At 44.6% G+C, this 22,142-nt stretch overlaps 1 protein-coding gene across 3 annotated transcripts in view; it reads right to left on the reverse strand.

Moving 5' to 3' along the window:
* Window positions 1-2,107: 2,107 nt before the first annotated feature.
* Window positions 2,108-22,142, reverse strand: part of LOC112118429 (protein Mdm4) — a 29,818-nt gene continuing 9,783 nt past the window's right edge. The window contains exons 3-11 of one of the 3 annotated variants that reach the window (XM_024216732.2): window positions 20,379-20,453; window positions 15,435-15,568; window positions 13,140-13,189; window positions 10,048-10,115; window positions 9,192-9,288; window positions 7,246-7,406; window positions 6,212-6,349; window positions 5,543-5,623; window positions 2,108-3,685 (exon numbers count right to left, since the gene is read on the reverse strand). In XM_024216732.2, the coding sequence (XP_024072500.1) occupies window positions 3,131-3,685; window positions 5,543-5,623; window positions 6,212-6,349; window positions 7,246-7,406; window positions 9,192-9,288; window positions 10,048-10,115; window positions 13,140-13,189; window positions 15,435-15,568; window positions 20,379-20,453 (1,359 nt within the window). In that variant the 3' untranslated portion in view covers window positions 2,108-3,130. Of the gene's footprint in view, window positions 3,686-5,542; window positions 5,624-6,211; window positions 6,350-7,245; window positions 7,407-9,191; window positions 9,292-10,047; window positions 10,116-13,139; window positions 13,190-15,434; window positions 15,569-20,378; window positions 20,454-22,142 lie in introns of those variants that run through there. The other 2 variants (XM_024216731.2, XM_024216733.2) reach the window with 2 other exon arrangements.

Raw genomic sequence — 22,142 nt, forward strand, 5'->3', positions numbered from 1 at the left:
GGCGCTGTGCTGGTCAGCCTATGCCCAGTAGTAGCGCTTTCTAACTAAAAGCCACAAATCAATAGGGAGAGAGGAAAAGCTTGGATTATAGCCACGGAAAAGAGATCCGTTCCCCTCTCCTCCTCCCAAGCTCAAGATTAAACCAGAAGACAGCCACTGCCGCCTCTGCATACAACATAGCTAAGGCTAGGTCCACGCTACCCGCCCGATTCGGCGGGTAGAGATCGATTTTCTGGGATCGATTTATCGCGTCTCATCTGGACGCGATAAATCGATCCCAGAAGCGCTCCCCCCTCGACTGCGGAACACCTGCTCGCCGAGAGGAGGAAGCGCTGTCGACCGGGGAGCTTCCCTGCGCCACGTGGACCCGCAGTAAGTAAACGTAGTTCGATCTAGGAAACGTCGACTTCAGCTACGCTATTCTCGTAGCTGAAGTTGCGTTTCCTAGATCGATCCCCCGCCCCAGTGTGGACCAGCCCTAAGAGGGTTCTAATCAGTCCATGCTATATATTCTCTCCTCCCTTCCCATTTGAAACTTTGGAGATAGAGCTGCTTCAGCAGCAGAGCGCTAAGCACTGCTCTGAGGAACCTTGTGGGGTGCCTGTACTTGCTTTGTGTGTCTACCAGGGAGATGAAGGGAGTTAGAAAGACTACGATAAAAATACTAGATCAAAAAGGAATGTAGCTAGAGAAGAAACTACAGTTCTTTGTGAATACGTAAAGCCTCCTGCAGCTTTTCAGGCCCAGTTGAACTGTACACCCTCAGGAACTCTGGGCAATAAGGCTATGATGTACAGCACAAGTTGCAATGACTGGCAGTGATGGTTCAGAAGGGGGAGGCAAAATCTTCCCCAAATCACATTCTAGAGACAGGGCAGTCTAGGTGGCCCAAGTAATAGGAATCCCCATCCAACTTGCACTGGATAAACAGAAGGCAAGTATGTGGATCTTAATAGTTAGAGGGTAAACACCTGGTAGATCAAATAATCCACCTCTTTGGAGGAGACCACAGTCTTCACAGCAGAAGACGCAACCCCACAATGTGTATTCTATTGACAGAGAACTACGGCTTCCCAGTGTATTGAGCCGCTACACCGAATGCACATTTCTTGGTATTCAAAACAGAGAAGTGACAAAGAGTCCACCCTAGAACTATTTTAAACAGGCCTGGACAAAGCCTTGGATAACACATTGTTGAGAGCAACCCTGTGGTGGCCAGGGAGTGCTGGGCTAAATGGGATCTAACAGGTGTTGGCCATCTTTATTTTTCTAGGTTTTTATTTATTTTAAATAAGAAGGAAATAAAGCAAAGGTGCTAAAAGGAGTGTGTGTTTTGAGGAGGGATGGGGGTAAGTAAATTCACTTTACATAGTGAGCTGTAGTTATGGCTATAGCTCTGCAGGAGAGAAGGGAAAGTGCAGCAGGAGAAGGGCTATATACCTGCTTTACAGCCAACTGATATGCATAGATCTATAGGGGCTTGGTCTAGCCTGGAGGAGACCCTGCATTTGGTAAGATCGTGTGCTTTCATAGCACTGTCTCCTCCCCTTGGACCCTGCAGATGCCTCTGCACATGGTCCGAGGTCCATGCTGGGGAACAGGATCGAGACAGGGCAGGCCAGAGGAGAGCAGAACAGGGCTGCACAGTGATTCTCCACCTGCCCAGTGGAAGTTACTCAAACCCTCGGGGGTCCCCAGGGTAGCTGTGGCTGTAGGCAGAAATCTCTGGTAGTGTGGGTCCAGTGGAATGTGAAGGACCCTGATCCCCTACAGATCCCCCAGGTTTGAGGACAGGCACTCCACAGCCTTCTCCACATGGGGAAACCCTGATCAACCTCCACAAGGGACAAGAGAGGATGCTCTCCTTGAGGCAGCCTTCAACCCCTGGAGCTCCTTCCTGCAGATGGGGGTTGAGAAAGATCTGGGCAGATACCTAGGATGTGCTCTTTAAGAAAGAATTTAACAACAGTTTAAAACTACAAATTCTAGTGGCCGATGGACCCTCTATTGCACTGTGCAGATAAGAATACCGCAGAAGGATTCTGAGAAGCATTAAAACCTATAAGAAACTAAATCAAACTGAAGAGGGTCCAAATGTGATTAACACCACGCAACAGTTCCTTAGATAAACCAGCTGTCAGGTGGCGCACTAAGATAAATGCCTTATTTTTCAAAATTGCACATTCGTCATTAGTGAATCTCGCCAGCACTTTAAATAGAGACTTTTCTCAAATGATAAGACAGCTTAAAAAAGGTAGGAATGCAGTTAAAACAGCTGTAGGTGTGAGGGGCTAATTATGAGCATTAGAATGCTTGTATATACACGCACAACTGCTGTAAGTGCACACCTAACCGAAGGGCCAGATCCTCAGCTGGTGTCAATCAGCATTGAGTTGACTGAGCTATGCCGATTGGCAGCAGCTGAGGAACTGGCCCCCAACACTGTATCTTAATTAAAAGGGACCTCACCTTGCTCTTGCATGATTGCTAAATCAAACAGGGTGGTTTACATATTGATTAAAAGTTGGGGAGGTTTGTTTTTCAGTAAGGATTTTGGGGAGTCTCTCAACCCGATCTTACAAAATACTGCAGAGAGTTAGAAGTCTTGTAACCTCCGTTCACCATTACTCTTCTGAGAACTGATCCTTGGAGAATCCAGCGTACATATGCGTACACACAGACACACTCTCCTCCCACCCCTGTGCTTTCTATTTTCAGGTACTGCACAGAGTTTAGCTTACTGCACAGCATACAACCAACCAGAGTTACATATTTATTTATTAACCATCCGGCTTCTGCAAGGATCAGTTATGAAAACAAGACCATCCAGGGGAAATCATCATCTCTAGACCTTGGCAAGTAAAGGATTCAGAAATTCTAAAACCTGGGGCAGATGCTACGGACAGATCAGTCAGGCCCCAGGAACGTAAACTGATACTAAAAACCGAACATTGTTTCATTTCATTAAGGGGATTCCTCAACTTCCTTTGTGAGTTTGGGACCCCTGTTCTTTAGCTGAGTTATATGGTTAGCCTCCCTTGCAGCACCATAGACACTAACGTAAACCTTGTGGCAGCTGTCCCCTGACTAGTTACCATTTAAGTCCCTGAAGCACCTTGCAGCGGCACAGCTACCCCGTGAAGATTCTGATCACCATCTGGATCGGTTTCTTGCACACTGGACATGGCAATCTCCCTTTCTTCAGCATTTTCGCACATTTGAAGCAAGCCACTAGGTGAGCAGACCTTCCATGGACAATATTCCCATCCCGCGGCCTCTTCTGGCATAGAAGGCAGGGATTCAACAAATTTTTGATATTCTCTTGGCATTCTACTTCTTCTTCCTTTTTGTGTTCACCAAAATGCATCTGTGGCTCCTGGTCCTTGCATTCTTGTGACAAACCCAGGGACTCCATAGAGCTGCCAGGGTCTACATGGGACTCGCATTCACCTGTGTACAGATCTTTGGGTCGGCAAACTGGAGCAGACACGGTCCTTCTGCAGTCTGGGACATCGATTCCCTCGTCATCCTTTTTGCCTTGAATAGTATCAATGGTGGACAGAGAGAGAGAATGAGCTAGTTTGGGGCAATCCGAGTACCAGTCCTTCCGTAAGGCCCAGCAGCGGTAACAGTACCGTTTGACTGGAGAGTTAAACCTCTTGCATTTGGTGCATTGCCAGCAGTCCTGAAGAATGAATGGAGTAGACAAAAACAAGAACAAGTCAGTGCATTCTTGCTAAGGCTGCTTTCCTTTATGTGCAGGAAGCAGCAAAGAAGAGTAATCAAGAATGGCAGCGTGTCAAGGCTAGCAGATGCACGATACACAGCGGCAACTTGGAGAGCCTCAGAAACATTTCACCTTGCCCATAACACCTACAGACTCACGCCCTCTGCTTAGGAGTTTACTTTGTCTTTTCTCACCTCTCAACCTTCATATCTTTGGAGGAAAGTAAAGTTCTCATTCTGTGCAGTTTATTGAAATTTAAGTGCCCCACTCTAAATTCAAGGGTAGATAGCTCCTTGAATTGGTTAGAAGTGTATTTCTCAGAATCATTAATTATTTAGCATCTATTGGATCTATACAATTGATAGTGGCATACTTGATTACCCTATATACCAAGGGCAATGGCTGCTCAAGTTTAGAGCTATAATTCAGCTATCCTATGCCAGGGACAATCCAATTTGTCAAGCCAGCACAGTCTAGAAAAGTGTGCTCAAATTTTTTTTGGCTCTGCCAGCTGCAAGGAACAGTGTGATATATGTTTTCTGACATACAGCAAAACCCTCCAAAGAAAGCCTGCAAGGATTGGGGAAAAAAGAGCACAGATGATAGAACATAGCTCTGGTGTCAGTTAAGATACACTGGGAAGGATGTCTCTTGGAGAAGAGTCAAAAGGGACAATTCTTTTCCACATGGTTCAGCAACTGAAGGGGGAAATGGGGAAGAAGGATGGATCTGTAGTTCAAGTGCTAACTAGGCTGTGGGTGACCCAAGTTCAATTCCTGCTCCACCACAAACACCTTTTGTCACCCTGCACAAGTCACTTCATCTCTCTCTGCCTCAGGTCCCCATCTGTAATGTGGTGATAACAGCACTGCCCTACCATCGAGGGGTGTTGCGGATAAATACATTGAAGATGGTGAAGCACCCAGATGCTACTGTGACAGGAGCAACTAAAACAGATTAGAGTGACAACTGGATTCTCTCTCCATCCTGGGGACCACCTTGAAGCAACCAGCAGTTTAGAAGCTGGCTTGGAGTTCTCAGGATACAGTGGAACTCTGATTGGAATACAGAATACTGCAGCAGCATGTTTTTTGATATGACTAACTCTGATCTGGCTATTTCATTGGCTACTGGGGGCTTAATTTATACTTCTGAATCTTCATCAAGGATAATATCCCAGATTCCCTTTCAGACTGCAATACAGAGTTGGCCCTAGAAAAGTGTGCAAACACATCCATTTTTCACCTCTCATAACAAAACCAGGTTTGTTTGTTTTTCCCATTCTAATTAATTTAGTGCTGGCTTGACAGCGCCGGACACTGAGGGCCTGATTCCCATTTACACAATTCTGGCAGTGTAAAGGGGCCTTAGCATAACACAGAATAAAGCCCTGAATCGTCTAGCCAGGGAACAGCTACAGCACAGGCAGGTGCAAACTCTCCCACACTGCCCAGCAAAACTGCCTAAACCTGCACCTAAAGGGACTACTCTGCTGTGAGTGGTGTTCCGTCTCCATGGCCCATTCAATGCTTGATTACTCTTCAGGCTGCCAACAAGGGGGCCATTTTGTGCCAATCCTGGTGTCCATATTTAAATCGACACCTTTTCAAAACAAACTGGACTGAAAGACACCCCCTAAACTTCATACAGGTGACCAAGCAAAGGGAATGTACTTTTTTGCTACAGAGCACTTATCATGGCTTTTGAAAGGGATACAGTAAACATTCTCCTAGCACAGCAAATAGTGTACATTTTAGCCAGACAAGCTGGCGCAACACACTCAGAGCATGGGATGTTGAGCTAAAGGATGAATACCTCAGAGGCAGCTTCTACATCTGTGTCGTCACTTAGGCACTGAGAATCCTCGAGGTCATCAGTACACGTAACCTCCATCACCTGGGAAGATTAAATAAGTTATTAGAATTGTATGCAAATCTCACTAATGACTTTTCTAAAAATGTGTTCATGGATTTTTCTTCACATCTTTCAAACATGCATGTGGGTAACTTTACTCATGTGACTGGTCTTGTTGACCATCGACTAAGTTTGCAGGATCAGGCCTAAACTGTTAAACTGACTGTGCACAAAGTGCTCGCAAAAAAGTATAAGAAAAATATTTTTCCTCTAATCTTTTTCAGTGCTGAATCTTAAAGTAATGGCTGTAGTAGTGGTAGAGAAAAAATTCAGAAGTGTGATTTTTAAGCCGACTGTGTGCCTTGAAAAATGACTTTGATTGGTCAAAACGAGCAGAGACAGAGGACTCCCCACAGCTTATAGCTTCTGAGAAAAGTGGTTCTAATGGACATCCCATCAGAGACTATTGAGGGGGACTCCTTTACTAAGGAAGACTTACAAAGTTGGCTGGTCATTGGACTGCCTGTTCCCAATACAGAAGCAGAACAGGAGAAGAGAAATGAATGGCAAAGGGTTGCAACATAAATTAGATCAGCTAACACAGCCGTACTGTGTATCACTAGGAGATACCTTTTTGTCACTCTCTTTCCCCACTTCTTCACAGTCCACTGTCTCCACTTTGACGGCAACACTGAATTGATCCGACGCAGATTCATTGAGGAACCACAAGTCATCAGTAGTATCTGAAACAATGGCAGTGTCTATGTCCTAGTAGAACAGAGATGGGGGAAAACATGCATGCATTAGGATATTAGTGATTCAACAGGTCTGGGTATGCAGAACTCCAGTGCTCTCAACAAGAACGAGGGGGCATAACTGCAGCCCTAATGCATGCTCTCCTCTTCTTTTACACCAGACTTCTCCCCACTCAAACTCACTCAGTGACTCTTGGGATGACAAGCAATGCAGTAGAACACGCTGAAAAATGGAGACAAATTTTCACAAGTGTCCATTTTCTGACCCGCTCTACAATTCAGTCCCCTTGTTAATAGTTCACACAGGCTAGCCACCATGCTACATACATCTTCTTTATATATTAGTGACTTTTATCCCAAAGGATCCCAATGACCCCACAGGCTATATGCACATGGCACCACTGAAATACAGGGTACGGCTATACTTACCTCCGGGTCCGGCGGTAAGCAATCAATCTTCTGGGATCGATCCCGGAAGTGCTCGCCGTCGACGCCGGTACTCCTGCTCCGCGAGAGGAGTACGCGGAGTCGACGGGGGAGCCTGCCTGCCGCGTCTGGACCCGTGGTAAGTTCGAACTAAGGTACTTCGACTTCAGCTACGTTATTAACGTAGCTGAAGTTGCGTATCTTAGTTCGAAGTGGGGGGTTAGTGTGGACCAGGCCACAGTCAACACTTCGGCATGGAGAAGAAAACACTGGGGAGCAGGGACATTTTGTCCAGACACACCAAAGCAAACCTTACATTGATGAAAAGACTTAACGGGGTAGATAGAAGGGAGAAGTTGAAAGTCTTGGACAGACTCTGAACTGTGGGGGAAAAAATGACTACAGGAATATTTACTTGACCCACACAAGAGTGGAGAGGGAGAGAATACACTGCAGCTTTAGCTGTTTAAAGTATCCATTTACCTGGTTGGTCTGTATGTCTGTTGACCCATTACTTCTGGACTTGTAGTTGTTTCTCAGATTTCCTAAAAACCACCATGGAAGGCCAGCTACATCCCACTCCTCAAATACTAGATCCAGTTTGGGCTTCTTGCTTTTTGAGAGGTTTTCTATTAAGTCTTTGCCTGCAGAAGCCAAGTAGAATCTAGGTCATGACAGGCACATGCGGCTTGTGGCACCAGCAAACCCATCCCAGTCCAATACACTGTGTATTACAGAATCTTTAACTCCATACCTTTCTGCCTGAGCTAGGTTAACAAGCCCTTGGCTGTATTTATTACAGCATCACACTGGCATGTTGCACCTCCTGTACTTTTGGATGCTCATGTTGCTTAGCAGAGCAGTCATGTGCATTATTTACAGGTTGCGCATGTGTGCACACGTACACAGAGTACAGCCCCGTTGATTCCCTTGACCATCCCTTGGCCACCACCACTACACTGCAGACTCTAAGTCAGTGGTTCTCAAACTAGGGCTGCCGCTTGTTCAGGGAAAGCTCCTGGCGGGCCGGGCCGGTTTGTTTACCTTCCACGTCCACAGGTTCGGCCGATCGCGGCTCCCACTGGCCGCGGTTCGCCGCTCCAGGCCAATGGGGGCTGCAGGAAGTGGCGCGGGCCAAGGGACATACTGGCTGCCCTTCCTACAGCCCCCATTGGCCTGGAGCAGCGAACCGCGGCCAGTGGGAGCCGCGATCAGCCGAACCTGCGGACGTGGAAGGTTAACAAACCGGCCCGGCCCGCCAGGGGCTTTCCCTGAACAAGCGGCGGCCCAAGTTTGAGAACCGCTGCTCTAAGTGACACTCTCAACAGGGAGATGCTTGTGAAACCTGGTGCACAAATAAAACTCGTACAATACACTGGGGCCAAATTCAGCTTTGGATAAACTGGGCACAGTGACACTTCAACTGATGAGTTAGATCTGGTCACACCAGGTTTGGATTTGGCCCCAGTTTCCAGCAATGAGTGCTCCTTGATTCCATGAGAAGGCTCCCAGCCAGAAACTCTTCAAAATGAGAAGCAGAGAAAAGGGAATCTGCCAGTCTTCTCAGTCCTTGCCTCACTTTGGCCCACGGAATTCAACCTTTTTTCCCCAATCTCATGGAGGCCTCATTTCCAAAGAACTTTCACTCCAGCTCTTTATTCAGGCCTGCAGTTTTGCAGGCACAGACAAGGACCATCTCTACCTGCAATCAGGTAAATATCTACCCATCCTCATTTGGGCCAACCAATAATGGAGCCTGCGAATAGAGAAGCCAATTTTAAAACATCAGACCCTTTGATGTCAGGGTGGAGTTGGGAGTAATGAGGGAAAAGGAAACAAACTCTCCATATCACATAATATGCATCCCAATGAACTAGCAAGAAAGCCTCAAGAGACATTAAAACAAATTTCAAGAGAGGAATTTTCTAGTTATGAGGATGGATGAAAAATACAGCAAAACTTAACACTATTGTTATTCAGTTCTCTGATAGGGTTGTGGGTATTGACTGCAGACAGCTCGGTCTGATTCCAATTAATTAGAAGACAAAGTCCCCATGGAAGATAAATTGATACAAGTATAATTTCAGCATTTAAAATAACCTAAGATTTTTGATGGCGTTGCTTAGTGATTGATGTGCTGTTTGGCATTAACCTGCCATTTCCTCCAAGTGTTTGTTTATTTATGAGCCAAGTATCCGGGCTAAAAAGCGTGTACAACATACAATACCTACGGCAGATATTTATGGTTCTCTAAATCTCTGCACATAAAATCATGACTTTGGAAGATTACTTTCCACAATAGGATTTTTATTAGTCTCCCAGCATCCTACTCTGATCGGCTCCTGCCATGCAGAGCACCACGTGCAGTATTCACAAATGTGTAGGTGGGCTTGTCCTTGCACCTCGATGTGGAAACAACTTGCACTCACCTTCGCAGTTTCCATAGCTGAGCTGTGAGGTAGACAAAGCAGGAGCATCACTTTTGTCCTCCATTCCCTCAGTGTCAGAGCTTCCCTCTGTGCTAGTCTGCTTGAAGGAAGGCAGAAAAGACACCCATTAGCCCATCAGAGCTTATAGGGACAAGGGGATGTAGCACTTCCACTCTGAGTCACCAGCTGCAGTACAACACCAAGGAGTTCCATAGAAGAATAAAGGTTTTTTGAGCACAACACAAGGAATTAACCTTTCCAGAAGGCTGCTATGGATCTATTATCAGCACACGTAGAGTACTTTCAACCCAGGAAAAATCTCAAGATTGGCAAGAGACCAAAAGTTGCCATCTTTAATGCAGTAATATTGCAATATACATCCCCCACCGCCCCCACACTCCAGACTGTATTAATCCCCATGTATATGCCCAAAACAAGTTAGGACTAGACAAAGATTTTTCCCAGGTTTCCAGATTCTGCCTAGAAGCTTTCAAAAATGATCCCACTGAGCAAAACCAGTTTACACTTTTAGGAAGTTCAATCTGTTGTTTGAAGAATGGGAGAAACAAAACAACACACACACACACACACACGCAAAATCCAAACACAGTGCAAGCTGGAGGGACTGAGGACAGGAAGTGTTACATCCCAGAGAAACGCGCCCAGAGAATGGAACTCTGTTATGAAGAGAACAGAGAAGGGTCACTCTGTCCCTGGTCTGTGGACTCCCAAGAACTTTTAAGGAAGGCGAAGACCTACCAGTCAAGCAGTAAAAAGTTCTGGCAGTCCACCATGCACAGGTACAGAGAAGGGGCCGCTCTGTACAACAAAAGAAACCACCAGGCAGTGGGTTTACCTTCAGCTGGTCTTGGCTTGGATTATCGACGCTCTGATCCTTTGCGAGAGCAAGAGTCTGTGCAGCATCTATATGGCAAGTAAAACAAAAGAAAAAAACCTTCCCTGGTAATAACCATTCTCACAACACAGAGGGCCCTCAGCAAGCAACCAACGAGCCAGGCTTGGCAGACAGGCGTGTGGAACTTTACAGAAGAAAGGATTCTAGTTGCTTAGGCAGCTGGCCAATTCCCAGATGGCTATTACAGGGGGACTGTTTATTTCTTTGTTTTTATTATGGATGTAGAGGGCACTGGACTAGGGAGTAGGAAGTGTCTGTGGCCACTGGGAGACCGTACCTCATTGCAGGTAAGAATCCTGACACCCCCCACATGGCCTGCTCTCCCTCTGCAAGCTGCTAGGTTGTGGGCAGGGAAGCTCAATGCAGCAGCAGAGGTGGCGACTCCAGCATGGAGTCTAGAGTAACTCCATGCTGAAAAACAAGGCCAGCAGGGAAATGCCTGGTGGATACACACTCTTTCACTGGCCACAGAGACTACCTGTGGGGAGATGTCATTTTGAAGAGGAGAAAGAAGAAACCAGACCAAATAGGGGAAGGTCCACATCCTGGCAGGCTCCTCCCTAGGCATTCACAATCAGTGTACATGTCCTCAATACAACTTAATGCAGACAAATACACAGCCCCAAAGGTTCATCGTAACCCCCCTGCCCCCCAAAAACCTTACAGTCTAAGCTAAAAGCCAAAGCAATCAGGTAAACAAAAATGACTAACTCAACTGAAGACCTGTATTTTAGAAAAGGCTAAATGAGCGGAATGGCTCAGAGGAGAAGCAAATATAGGGACTGCTCCCGCTCCCTTTTAATTCCATGGCAACGCTGACTTCTAGGAGAGCAGGACTGGGTTTCTATGCCTGTTGTACTTCACAACACAAACATGAAGACACAGTGAAGTGCAGTTATAGATAGAAAAGTGACTGTAAAACAACACTGCTGGATCCCCTATTCTCTCCCACTCCATGTCCATATGAAATATACTCTATTTACAAGCCCATGGTTGATTTTTCTAATGCCCAATAAAGCAAATCTGAAAATCCAGCCATTTTCTTCTGCCTCTTCCATCATCATCAGCAGTAAAGATTCTGCAATCAGAGATTAGCTGATGTTGCCTGAAGCAAAAGAGACTTCAACTCACTCATCCATAATTGCTTTGGCTCCGCAGTGTCAGAAGAGGAAGAATGGCTTTATGATGAAGTCTAGCTCTGTCTGAACATATTATATATAGAATACACTATTCTTACAATGGTTGGAAAAACATCTTTCATACTGGAAAATGTCTCTGCCAACATAAATAAAAACACTGAACATAAAATTTCAAGAAAGTAGATAGCCTAAAGTAGAAGCTGTATGACTCAGGCATACAGGGAACAGTTAGGCTGAATACAGAGTTCTACTGATGAAAAGCACTACATGAGAGCTAGGTATTAAGGAGATATGTTCTTATCACACAGTCACTTTTCCTTCTATAAGTGCACTTTACAGAAGTGGCCTTGATAATTTGCAGAAAGAGGCACTGAGAAGCAGAAATCTGGCCAGTGAATATTTATTGCTCTCATGGTATATGAAGTATGACAGGCTGTGAAGTATGACAGGCTATGGAATCCTATTTCCAGTTGCCCTGTGCTAAGAAAAAATTAAATAATTCCACAAGCACCCTTCCTAGACACTTGTGAATTCACAATTGGGTGTACAAAATCAGGGATCAGTCTGCCAAGCTTGTTTCGTTTTGTTTCCTCTCTCTCTCACACACATACACACACACACACATCGGTATAACTCGGTGACTCTAAAGGAACATTATTTCCTTTAGCAAGTTTAAAAATAGTTACACCATGATCGGAATGAACAAATACAAGCTCACCCACACAAATGCGCACACACACACCTCCAGCAGAGGGGAGGTTGCTAGCAGGAGAAAATGTTTCCCTAGGGTTCTTTGCTTTCCACTTATGCTGCTCATGGGTAAGCCAGGGAATCACCACCATAGAAATTAGCACTCACACAGTTATTCTGCAGATACAGGTGGGTGGTTAGACAAGAGAGTGCTCAGGCAGGTTCTTCATTACAGACGGGAATGGGTGATCTCTGGAAGCACTGATGCACACTAACCATGGCTGAAAAGTGGAAAACTACACGGTATTTGGCCACAGTTTCTGAAATGGCTTCTAAATTTGCATGCACCACTACTTGTTAGTGCAAAAAATAGACTAGGCCCTTATGAAAACTATGTCCTTGGTATGAAACTGCTTAGAGCCCTAGGAAGTATGGCATGTGACCTCATGCACCTTGCTCACGATTCACATGCTTGCTATTTCAGTATGAATTCTCTATTGAGTAGACGCTAACAGCTGTACTAATTGAATGGTAGATTGGGAGAAAACAACCACAAGGGACTAGGTTAGCAACAACAACAACATTTGTTTCAACTTGTGACTGAATTTCTTTATGTGGATGGATTTGACAGCTTTCCCCATGAGCTGGCAGAGTAACGGTGATGTTGAGCGGGTAAGTCAGGTATTCAGACCTCTGACATTGGAATGGATTATTTAAGGGAATAGGTCATCATGTCAGATTTCCAACACCTCTATGAGTAGTCCTAACTAAGATCACAAAGTATAGATGCAAGCGATAGTAGGGAGCCAGGTGGAGATCACTCAACATTTTGTAGCTTAGCAAAGGTTGAGAGATGAGCAAAGGTTTCAGTGGGGTATTTTTAGCCAAGCCAGTTCACTCACACCTAGCATTTAACCCTGTCAGTTTCCAGGATGTGTCTCTGGATATAAACTGTCTTCTGCTTTTTGAGGTGTAGCTCCAGCCATACACTGGCATGTCAGGCAAAGGGCTAATTGGTTTCCAACCACGTGAACTGTTTTGCAGACACACACACGACTTGAATGTATTCTCAGAGTGTGCCCCCACAAAGCCTCCACAAGCAGTTTTTCACTCAAGGAACATTTTTCTTTCCTACATATCATTACTTACCCCAATTAAATTAACATTGTACTGAATGCACTTGGCTGTACTAGACAAACCTACCTGTAATAGTAACAGAAGTCAGGTTCCTTTTCAGCATGTCATAAACTGGGCTGCAAGGAAAAGAGGACTAGTGAGTGCAACCGCAGCAAAAAATAAGATAGCCTCTCCTCATGGTGACTTTGTTCTCCCAGTTGCCCCATGCCTCCTAATATCCTCTCCATTCCAGCCACTATGCAGCAGCAGAAAGCAGCAACAACCTCCTTGTTGGCGGCCAGTGCAGCTCTCTAAATGGGCAATACTGGCCAGGAGAAGGCCTTGTAAGGGAAGTACTGAGACAGCTTCTCCTAACGTAACCCTTATGAACTGTAATTTAAAGGTGTTCCTCTTTGGCAGAGCTCCCAAGGTGGGGCAAACATTACCGGCCCAGATTTTCCCATGGTGTGCAGCCGGCCTTCATCTGAAATAATATATATCATCTGATATAATCACCGTGAAAAACGCACTGACTTTTCCCCTCCCCTAGCCACTTCTCCCCTTTTGGAGACTGTAGGAGTTATCTGAAATATAACCTCTTCTTGGTCATTTGTTTTCATATCAAGATATTGGTCTTTTGAATTCAAGAGCTCTCACTTAAGCAGTTGTAATCTGTCAACCCCAGTTGCAGTCTGCTGTCTTACATCAGTCATTTTGCTAGCACGGAAATTGTGACACTCTATACCTCGGGGGAGCACCCCGTAACCCCCATATTTCTCCTTTATATATAAATTGTGATACTACATATAAAGCATGCCATGTGAGGTATCAGGGGAAAGGTTATGATCTGCTGAAAGCCATTGTTCTATCTAAATATGTACATCATTAGTGCATATGAAGTTATGAGATTGTGTTGTATGTTGTCACTAAAACATGCTGTAAGTTGGGGAATCAGCAGCTCCCCAGAGACAACAGAAAGGAAAAGTAACCAATCCCCGGGCGGGTTTTGAACTACTATCAACAGCCATTGTCCAGCAAGGGAGCTACAATGCAATGACTCATTTGCATAAGGTCACACCAGGGCAATTGCTCAACCTTGCCTGGTGACTCAGCAATGACCCCAGACATGCCTTGAGTTCTCCAAGCACATGGACTAAGGTGTCAAACAGAACATAGTGGCCCCATGCTTCGTCTTTTCTCCTCCCCCGTACCTATGCTGCAACTAGCAACAAGGACACTGAGGAGACTGGCCCAGGTTTCCAGGGTGAAACCTGTGTACTATGAACTGCAATATCCAGTGGGGTGAGAAAAACTGCTTAATCTAGATGTTGCCCAGTCTAATAGGGTTGAGAGTTTAGACTGTGTGCTTATATTTTCTTTTCTTTTGGTAACTAACTCTGACTTTTTGCCTATCACTTATAATCTCTCTTTTGTAGTCAATAAACTTGTTTTACTGTTTATCTTTACCAGTAAGTATTTGGTAAATCTGCTCAGATTTACAAAGGCTAGTGTATATCCACTTTCCATCGATGAAGTGGTGAACCAATTAATAAACTTGCACGGCTCGTCTTGAGCCGTGCAAGACGATATATTCCTGAGGTACCAGGCTGGGAGCTGGGGGGATTTGGCTCGTGCCTTTCTCTGTTTAATTCATGAGAGGCTCTGGGAGCATTCATGCAATCTAGCTGGGTGTGGGGCTCCACATGCAGTTGTGCTGAGTGATGACAGCCCCTGGAGGGGTTTGCTGCTTGTCACTAGCAAGGCAGTGAGAGGGACAGCCCAGGCTGGAGAATTAAAGGGGGCACAGCAGTCCCACAGTCCCAGGCTACACCCCAGGGGTCCCGTCACAGAAATTAATTCATGCCACAAGTTTAGCATCAGGCCTTCAAAAGGTCAGAATGCTGGGCTGGCAAAGAGCAGGTAAAGCCTTTGATAAAACACACAAATGTCTCTGCAAATGAACAAGCATGGCAAGGTAAAGTTTCCCTTTAATACAAGCCTGAGAGATTGGGATTACAAAACTTGAGCCCTCTCCCCTACATCCAGAGAAACGGAAGATACCGCCTCCATAGCAATCCAAGCCCCTGCTGAACTGAGAAACAAGGGACTGGGAATTACAGAAGTTAGAGCCAGAAAGACCTGTTACACCAACTAGTCCACCACCCAGACAGTGCAGAATTGTTCCTTACAAGCAGATACAATCAAATTCAGGCACGCCAAATGACACTCGAGAGCACTAACAATAAGCTAGTGGACCATCGAGGTCTCATCTACATCACAGAAAGGAACAATGTTGTAGCTGGGTCCCCTGCCTCAGCAATATCTAATCACGGTGGACCACCAGCCCTAGTTAGCACACTGCAAAGCTGCATCTCTTCCTACCTTGGATCTTTCACAGAGAAGCTCTCCAGTCCCAGCAATTCTCCCAGCTGATCCCCTCCACAATACACCATGTGCTGCTGCCGCTTATCATATAGCTGCCTCACCATTATATACTGTCCCAGGTAATGCATGACCTGTGGGTACGTAAGATAGTATTAGTTACATCTGCAGTTGAAAATTTTATTAAAGCTAATGTTAAAAAAAAATTATCTAATACATAGGTTGGGAAAAAGGTGTCTGTACATCTGGGTATACTATAAACCAGCAAGGTCTCCCGGGCTTTGTGCTCCATTTCCTTCTTCCATCTTACACTTCCTTTAGCTGACATGACACGGTGCCAGTGAAGAACCACCTCCTTCTAGGACAGACGTCACCCTTCTACAGAGCCTTCCATCCATACATCTCAAGCATTGGGGATATTGACACTTCTACAAATGGGGAAACTGAGGCACAGAGAGGTGCTGTGACACTGACAGTGAATCAGTGGTAAAGCCAGGACTTGACTCCAGATTTCCCAAATCCCAGTAAACCTGTAGGCTACCCTTGTTCTCTATATCAGGGTGTACTTTGGTTATTATCTGAGCCAGATTCATGATCCAAGCACGTTTTTTTTTTTTTTTTAAAGTTTGGCATAGTCTCTTGGCAAGTTCTTCTGAGGAGAGGTCCCCCCTTTTGAATGTTTCGAGAAATACAATCTACAAAATACAAGTAAAGATCACATTCTAGTTCCCATTTTCCCCCTGTGGTGGGTTGGATCACAGAAACCCCCTTGGGAGCTGTCAACTGATGTGCCAAGACTACTTCTATTCCTGTTTTCCCTGCCAGCTCAGGACTCCAGCACCCTGTCTTGCTGAGCCAGACACTCCCGTCTGCTCCAACACAGACCCAGGGTCTGAATTACTTGCCCCAAAGCTGCAGGTTTACCTGAAAACAGTTCACAGAAGTGTGCTTGTCTTTAGCACTCAGATGCCCAACTCCCAATGGGATCTAAACCCAAATGAATCCGTTTTACCCTGTATAAAGCTTATGCAGAGTAAACTCATAAATTGTTCGCCCTCTATAACACTGATAGAGAGATATGCACAGTTGTTTGCTCCCCCAGGTATTAATACATACTCTGAGTTAATTAATAAGTAAAAAGTGATTTTATTAAATACAGAAAGTAGGATTTAAGTGGTTCCAAGTAGTAACAGACAGAACAAAGTAAGTCACCAAACAAAATAAAATAAAATGCGCAAATCTATGTCTAATCAAACACTGAATACAGATAAGATCCTCACCAGTTCCAGAATGCTCCTTTTTACAGGCTAATCTCCTTTTAGCCTGGGTCCAGCAATCACTCACACCCCTTTGTTCCAGTTTCTTCCAAGTATTCTGGGGGGTGGGGAGGCTCTCTCTTTAGCCAGCTGAAGACCAAATGGAGGGGTCTCCCACGGGTTTAAATAGACTTTCTCTTGTGGGTGGAGACCCCCTCCTCACTCCTATGTAAAGTCCAGCTCCAAGATGGAGTTCTGGAGTCTCCTGGGCAAGTCACATGTCCATGCATGACTCTGTCTTTACAGGCAGAAGCCACTGTCCAAATACAATTTAGATGGGGCTACTATAAGGTGGGTGCATAACTGGCTGGATAACCGTACTCAGAGAGTTGTTGTTAATGGTTCCCAATTCTGCTGGAAAGGTATAACGAGTGGGGTTCCGCAGGGGTCTGTTTTGGGACCGGCTCTGTTCAATATCTTCATTAACGACTTAGATATTGGCATAGAAAGTACGCTTAAGTTTGCAGATGATACCAAACTGGGAGGGATTGCTACTGCTTTGGAGGACAGGGTCATAATTCAAAATGATCTGGACAAATTGGAGAAATGGTCTGAGGTAAACAGGATGAAGTTTAACAAAGACAAATGCAAAGTGCTCCACTTAGGAAGGAAAAATCAGTTTCACACATACAGAATGAGAAGAGACTGTCTAGGAAGGAGTACAGCAGAAAGGGATCTAGGGGTTATAGTGGACCACAAGCTAAATATGAGTCAACAGTGTGATGCTGTTGCAAAAAAAGCAAACATGATTCTGGGATGCCTTAACAGGTGTGTTGTGAGCAAGACACGAGAAGTCATTCTTCCGCTATACTCTGCGCTGGTTAGGCGTCAACTGGAGTATTGTGTCCAGTTCTCGGCACCGCATTTGAAGAAAGATGTGGAGAAATTGGAGAGGGTCCAGAGAAGAGCAACAAGAATGATTAAAGGTCTTGAGAACATGACCTATGAAGGAAGGCTGAAAGAATTGGGTTTGTTTAGTCTGGAAAAGAGAAGACTGAGAGGGGACATGATAGCAGTTTTCAGATATCTAAAAGGGTGTCATAAGGAGGAGGGAGAAAACTTGTTCACCTTAGCCTCTAAGGATAGAGCAAGAAGGCTTAAACTGCAGCAAGGGAGGTTTAGGTTGGACATTAGGAAAAAGTTCCTGTCAGGGTGGTTAAACACTGGAATAAATTGCCTAGGGAGGTTGTGGAATCTCCATCTCTGGAGATATTTAAGAGTAGGTTAGATAAATGTCTATCAGGGATTGTCTAGACAGTATTTGGTCCTGCCATGAGGGCAGGGGACTGGACTCGATGACCTCTCGAGGTCGCTTCCAGTCCTAGAATCTATGAATCTATTGTCCATATGGTATCTTGTATGTCTCCAGGAAGACTTCTTATGTGGATTGGAGCATTCCAAGACGCATTGTTCCCCAAATGCTTCCTGATCAGGTACTTAACCTTGCGAATTCCTTCCTAAAGAAGCTGACTAAATGCCTCACAAAGCTTACTTAGAAATCAAGCAAGTATACATAACTGAACACACAAATGGTGCCTGCATACAACTAGGATGAACATAACCAGTAGATCATAACCTTTACATAGATATGTTACATGGCATATGTCGCAAAACCCTATTCCAGTTATATCACACATACATTTATAAGCACCCCCCCATAAAGCCTTATGGGGTAAACTGTCACACCCTCTGCACCATCAAAATGTTTAGCGAGATGGTGCCAGAGTTTCCCAAAATAAGATGCTGTTTTTTGCATATATAAGAACCGATATTCCGGTAACTTCAAGTGCAGTTGATTTGGCTCTGGCATTTAATCAAAGCACTAGTTTCCATGTGATCCATCAAAAAAGGGAAGTGTAGTCTTGGCCAAATTACAATAACTCCAACTTCAGTATTGAATTAAATGGAAAGATTTTACCCACTGACGCTCCTTCATTAATCCCAGCCACTTAAAATGTCAGCAAACAAACCAGAAACCTCTTTGCTGTCTCAGATTACAACAGAGAACAGGACAAGGTTGAAGTTATTTATAATCTATGCACAGGCTCCTTCTCAGCCAAATAGAACCCAGCTGGCTGGGTCAAAGGCTCAGCTGACATCCCACATAGTAACAACAGCTATTCAGAATGACCCTAAGATTGTTCTCTAGTGGCAATGCAGCAGGCCCCTGCTACACAGTTGGTACTTCTCTGTAACCACCAAAGTGTGTCTTCAACTGTCTTCTCTCTCGAAAGTGGGAGGGCAAGAAAATATGGTGACTCAACATGAAGGAAGGCCGAAGTTAAGTGGGAGGAGACCACTTGCTTGGCACAGGTACAGAGCAAAAATCATAGATGCAAGAGGCTTTGCATTAGAACCACACAGAAGTGCGGGGAGAAAATGATTCCTTTGCTATAGAAAATGTCCCTTGAGGACTAAGGCCACAGAACTGGCTATAAAGAGGATATTTAGGTAAACTAGACACCTGATTAGAAGCAAAAGAGGGCTCACCTGAACAAAGATAAATGCAACCAAAGAAGTTGCTAACAGTACTTCTATTCACTCAAGAGGAATGACTATGGTGTACTGTAGCAGCCTGCATTTAAAATTAAACACCCCCTCCCCCCGCCCCATTCAAAGCATTCAACTTGTTTTTGCAAAAAAGACTCTAAATATGTTGTTTAAATGCATAAGAGTTTAAAATAAGTCACACAGCGCTGCGGGAATATCTGACACATTCATAATGAAAAACCGCCACATTTAATTCTTTGCTGACAGGATACCCCTGTAAATCACAGACAGTGTCATTTTTTTAATCTTGTACACATTTTGCATTTTAATCTTAAATGAATTCACAGCGTGTCTTAGGTTTAGCTGACAAGACGTTTCAAAAGAAACTTAAGAGAAAATATCAACTGAAGTACAATTTAAGAACTTTCAAGCAATGAATGATAGTAAAACAATTGCAACGCGTTTCTGACGATCTCTCAAGAGTGCAGCTATCCATTACATCTCTCCTAAAGCTGTTTCTGGATTCTCAAGATATATAATAATTTTCATTCATATTTTGCACTCTTATAGGGATTCCATCAGAGGATCTCAAAGCACTCTGACCCAGATCCACAAAGATATTAAGGCACCTAACTCCCATTGATTTCAATAGGACTTAGGATTCTAAATACCTTTGAGGATCTGAGCCATTATGCTCAAAAAAGTCTTCATATCCCCATGTATATAGCAGCCCTATTTTACAGATAGAGGCACTAAGGCACAGGAGTTCAAGGACCCAATTCTGCACCCACTGATTTCCAGGCCCTATGGTCCCAATCCTGCAAGATGATTTACCTGAACGGGTCCCAGTGGAGCCCCACTGACTTCAGTGAGGCTACACTCCCACCAATCAGCTTGCAGGAACGAGGACTCAGTGAGGAGATCCTGACCACAACACAAATCTGTGGCAGAACTACTAAGAAAACCCAGCTCTCCCAATTCCTAATCTAGTGCATTTTAGTAATTCATAATAAAATAATTTTCCATTTTCAAGGTCCTGGATGTAAAATTCACAAGGTGGCACATTAATCGTCCGTTAACTGACCATTATTACAGCTACTTTCTTGGTTTAACCATCAAAGTAGAGTCCTGGGCTCACCTCTTTCAATGTGAAGGTTTCACCTTGTGCACCTGCTGCTTGCAGAATCTTCAGGAGTGGCAGTTTCGGTTGTACCTAAAATGCAGAATACATAGTTTTGAATTGGCTACATAACGTGGTGAACTACTGAGAAGAACTGTGTCCATGGGCATCAATTATGTAACTAATAAATGCTGGGGGCACACCTCATGGCAAGACTGTCATACAATCATTATAGCAAGTCCAGACAAATGGTTCTACAGTGAGTTGTTGGCCAAGGGGGACATCACTAGTCTTTGAGGTACCCTCCCAAGGGCTCATTCATGTTCTTCTAGAGTTAATGACCTGCATCTGAGGTATGCTTGAAGAGAAGACAATCCTGTCTGGGGCAATGAGCTTCGTGCAGATGGACCCTTGTGTCTGTTCAGAGCCCTGCTGAAATAAATATGGGCCTACCCAAGCAGAGCTTATTGCAGGATCAGGATCTGTAACGGTATGCTTCACTAGTCAGAATTAAAAGTCAGTCAATGCAACTTCTCTACCATATTGATCCTAATACAAGATGAGCGCAGCCAGCAAAGTAGGAGGCCCAATCAGGCAGACCTTAGTCATCTGCACTGTGCTATTAACTTGCATGGGATTGGTCATGTGAGCGAGGACTGGAGAATTAGTCCCTAGGTGAGGGGAATCCTAGAGGCTGACTAGCTAGACATGTGAGGGATAATGCAATGGCGACACCATTAACTTCAATTAGACCAGGTTTAAATCTGGCTCACTGGATGGGAAGAATAGAATAGGTCCCTTCTGCACAGCCCATAGGTGATGTTTGGCTATTAAAAACTTGTGAATAGAGACAAAAAATTACAAGAAAAGGGTGCAGCGTATAAAAGTTTATTTTAAGTAGCATTAAAGGACTGATCCTGCACTCTCCGTGGACCCCAAACTTCCACCCAATCTCTCACCAGAGTTATGAATTTTGTATTAATAGGTCGGGTAGTGGGGCTCCCTTGTTGTGGGCACACACTCACACAAGTGTGAACATGAAGCAACTTCATGGTAGTTTTCCTTTGGTTACTTCCACACTACACACCTGAGCAAATCTCAATAGCAGATGAGACAGCTAAAGTTGTAGTATGAATGTTACAAAAAAAAGCAGTGGCAAGTTTTAAATAGTTATCAGTCCCCAACTGCCCTACTCGAGTCCATCCACATACATCCTGAAAGAGTAACATCCTAGGGAGATATGCCACGGCATAAACCAGTATCGTTCTCCACAAAACCGTCAAGGTGCCCCAACCTGATTGCTCAAATTAGTAGCTGAATGTTATGGTGTTTTATAAATACAACCAATATTGCTACATTAAACCTTTCTCCCATTCGCCTCTTGCATCCTTCAGTACTTAATACCAGCAGGCCAGAGGGGATGGATTTAAAATGTGGCGTGTTTTGGGAGGGTTATATGCAAAAGCAGTGGCATTTTTCTGAACATACATTGATTAACTTTAGGACCAAATCCTGATGTTGTATAAACACTACATATTGCTGCATCTCAAAAGAAAAAGTCATGTGTGTGTTCGGGGAGACAGTGGCGACGTATTTGCACTCAGAACCTGGCCCTCAGCATGTAAACTGCAGCTTTCACAATTTTTGCTCTGTCTGTCAGAGCTTTCTCCCTGTCCCCTTCTCATTTCAGCGTTAACAAAACCCAATTAGGGCTATAATAATGCTACATCAACTACGAGTGAAGTCTTTTAGAAGACTGTGGCCAATTTCACCTGTCACTTC

Source organism: Terrapene carolina, unplaced genomic scaffold (assembly GCF_002925995.2).
Source record: "Terrapene carolina triunguis isolate 2854851 unplaced genomic scaffold, T_m_triunguis-2.0 Scaffold199, whole genome shotgun sequence".
Classification (NCBI taxonomy): Eukaryota; Metazoa; Chordata; order Testudines; family Emydidae; genus Terrapene; species Terrapene triunguis.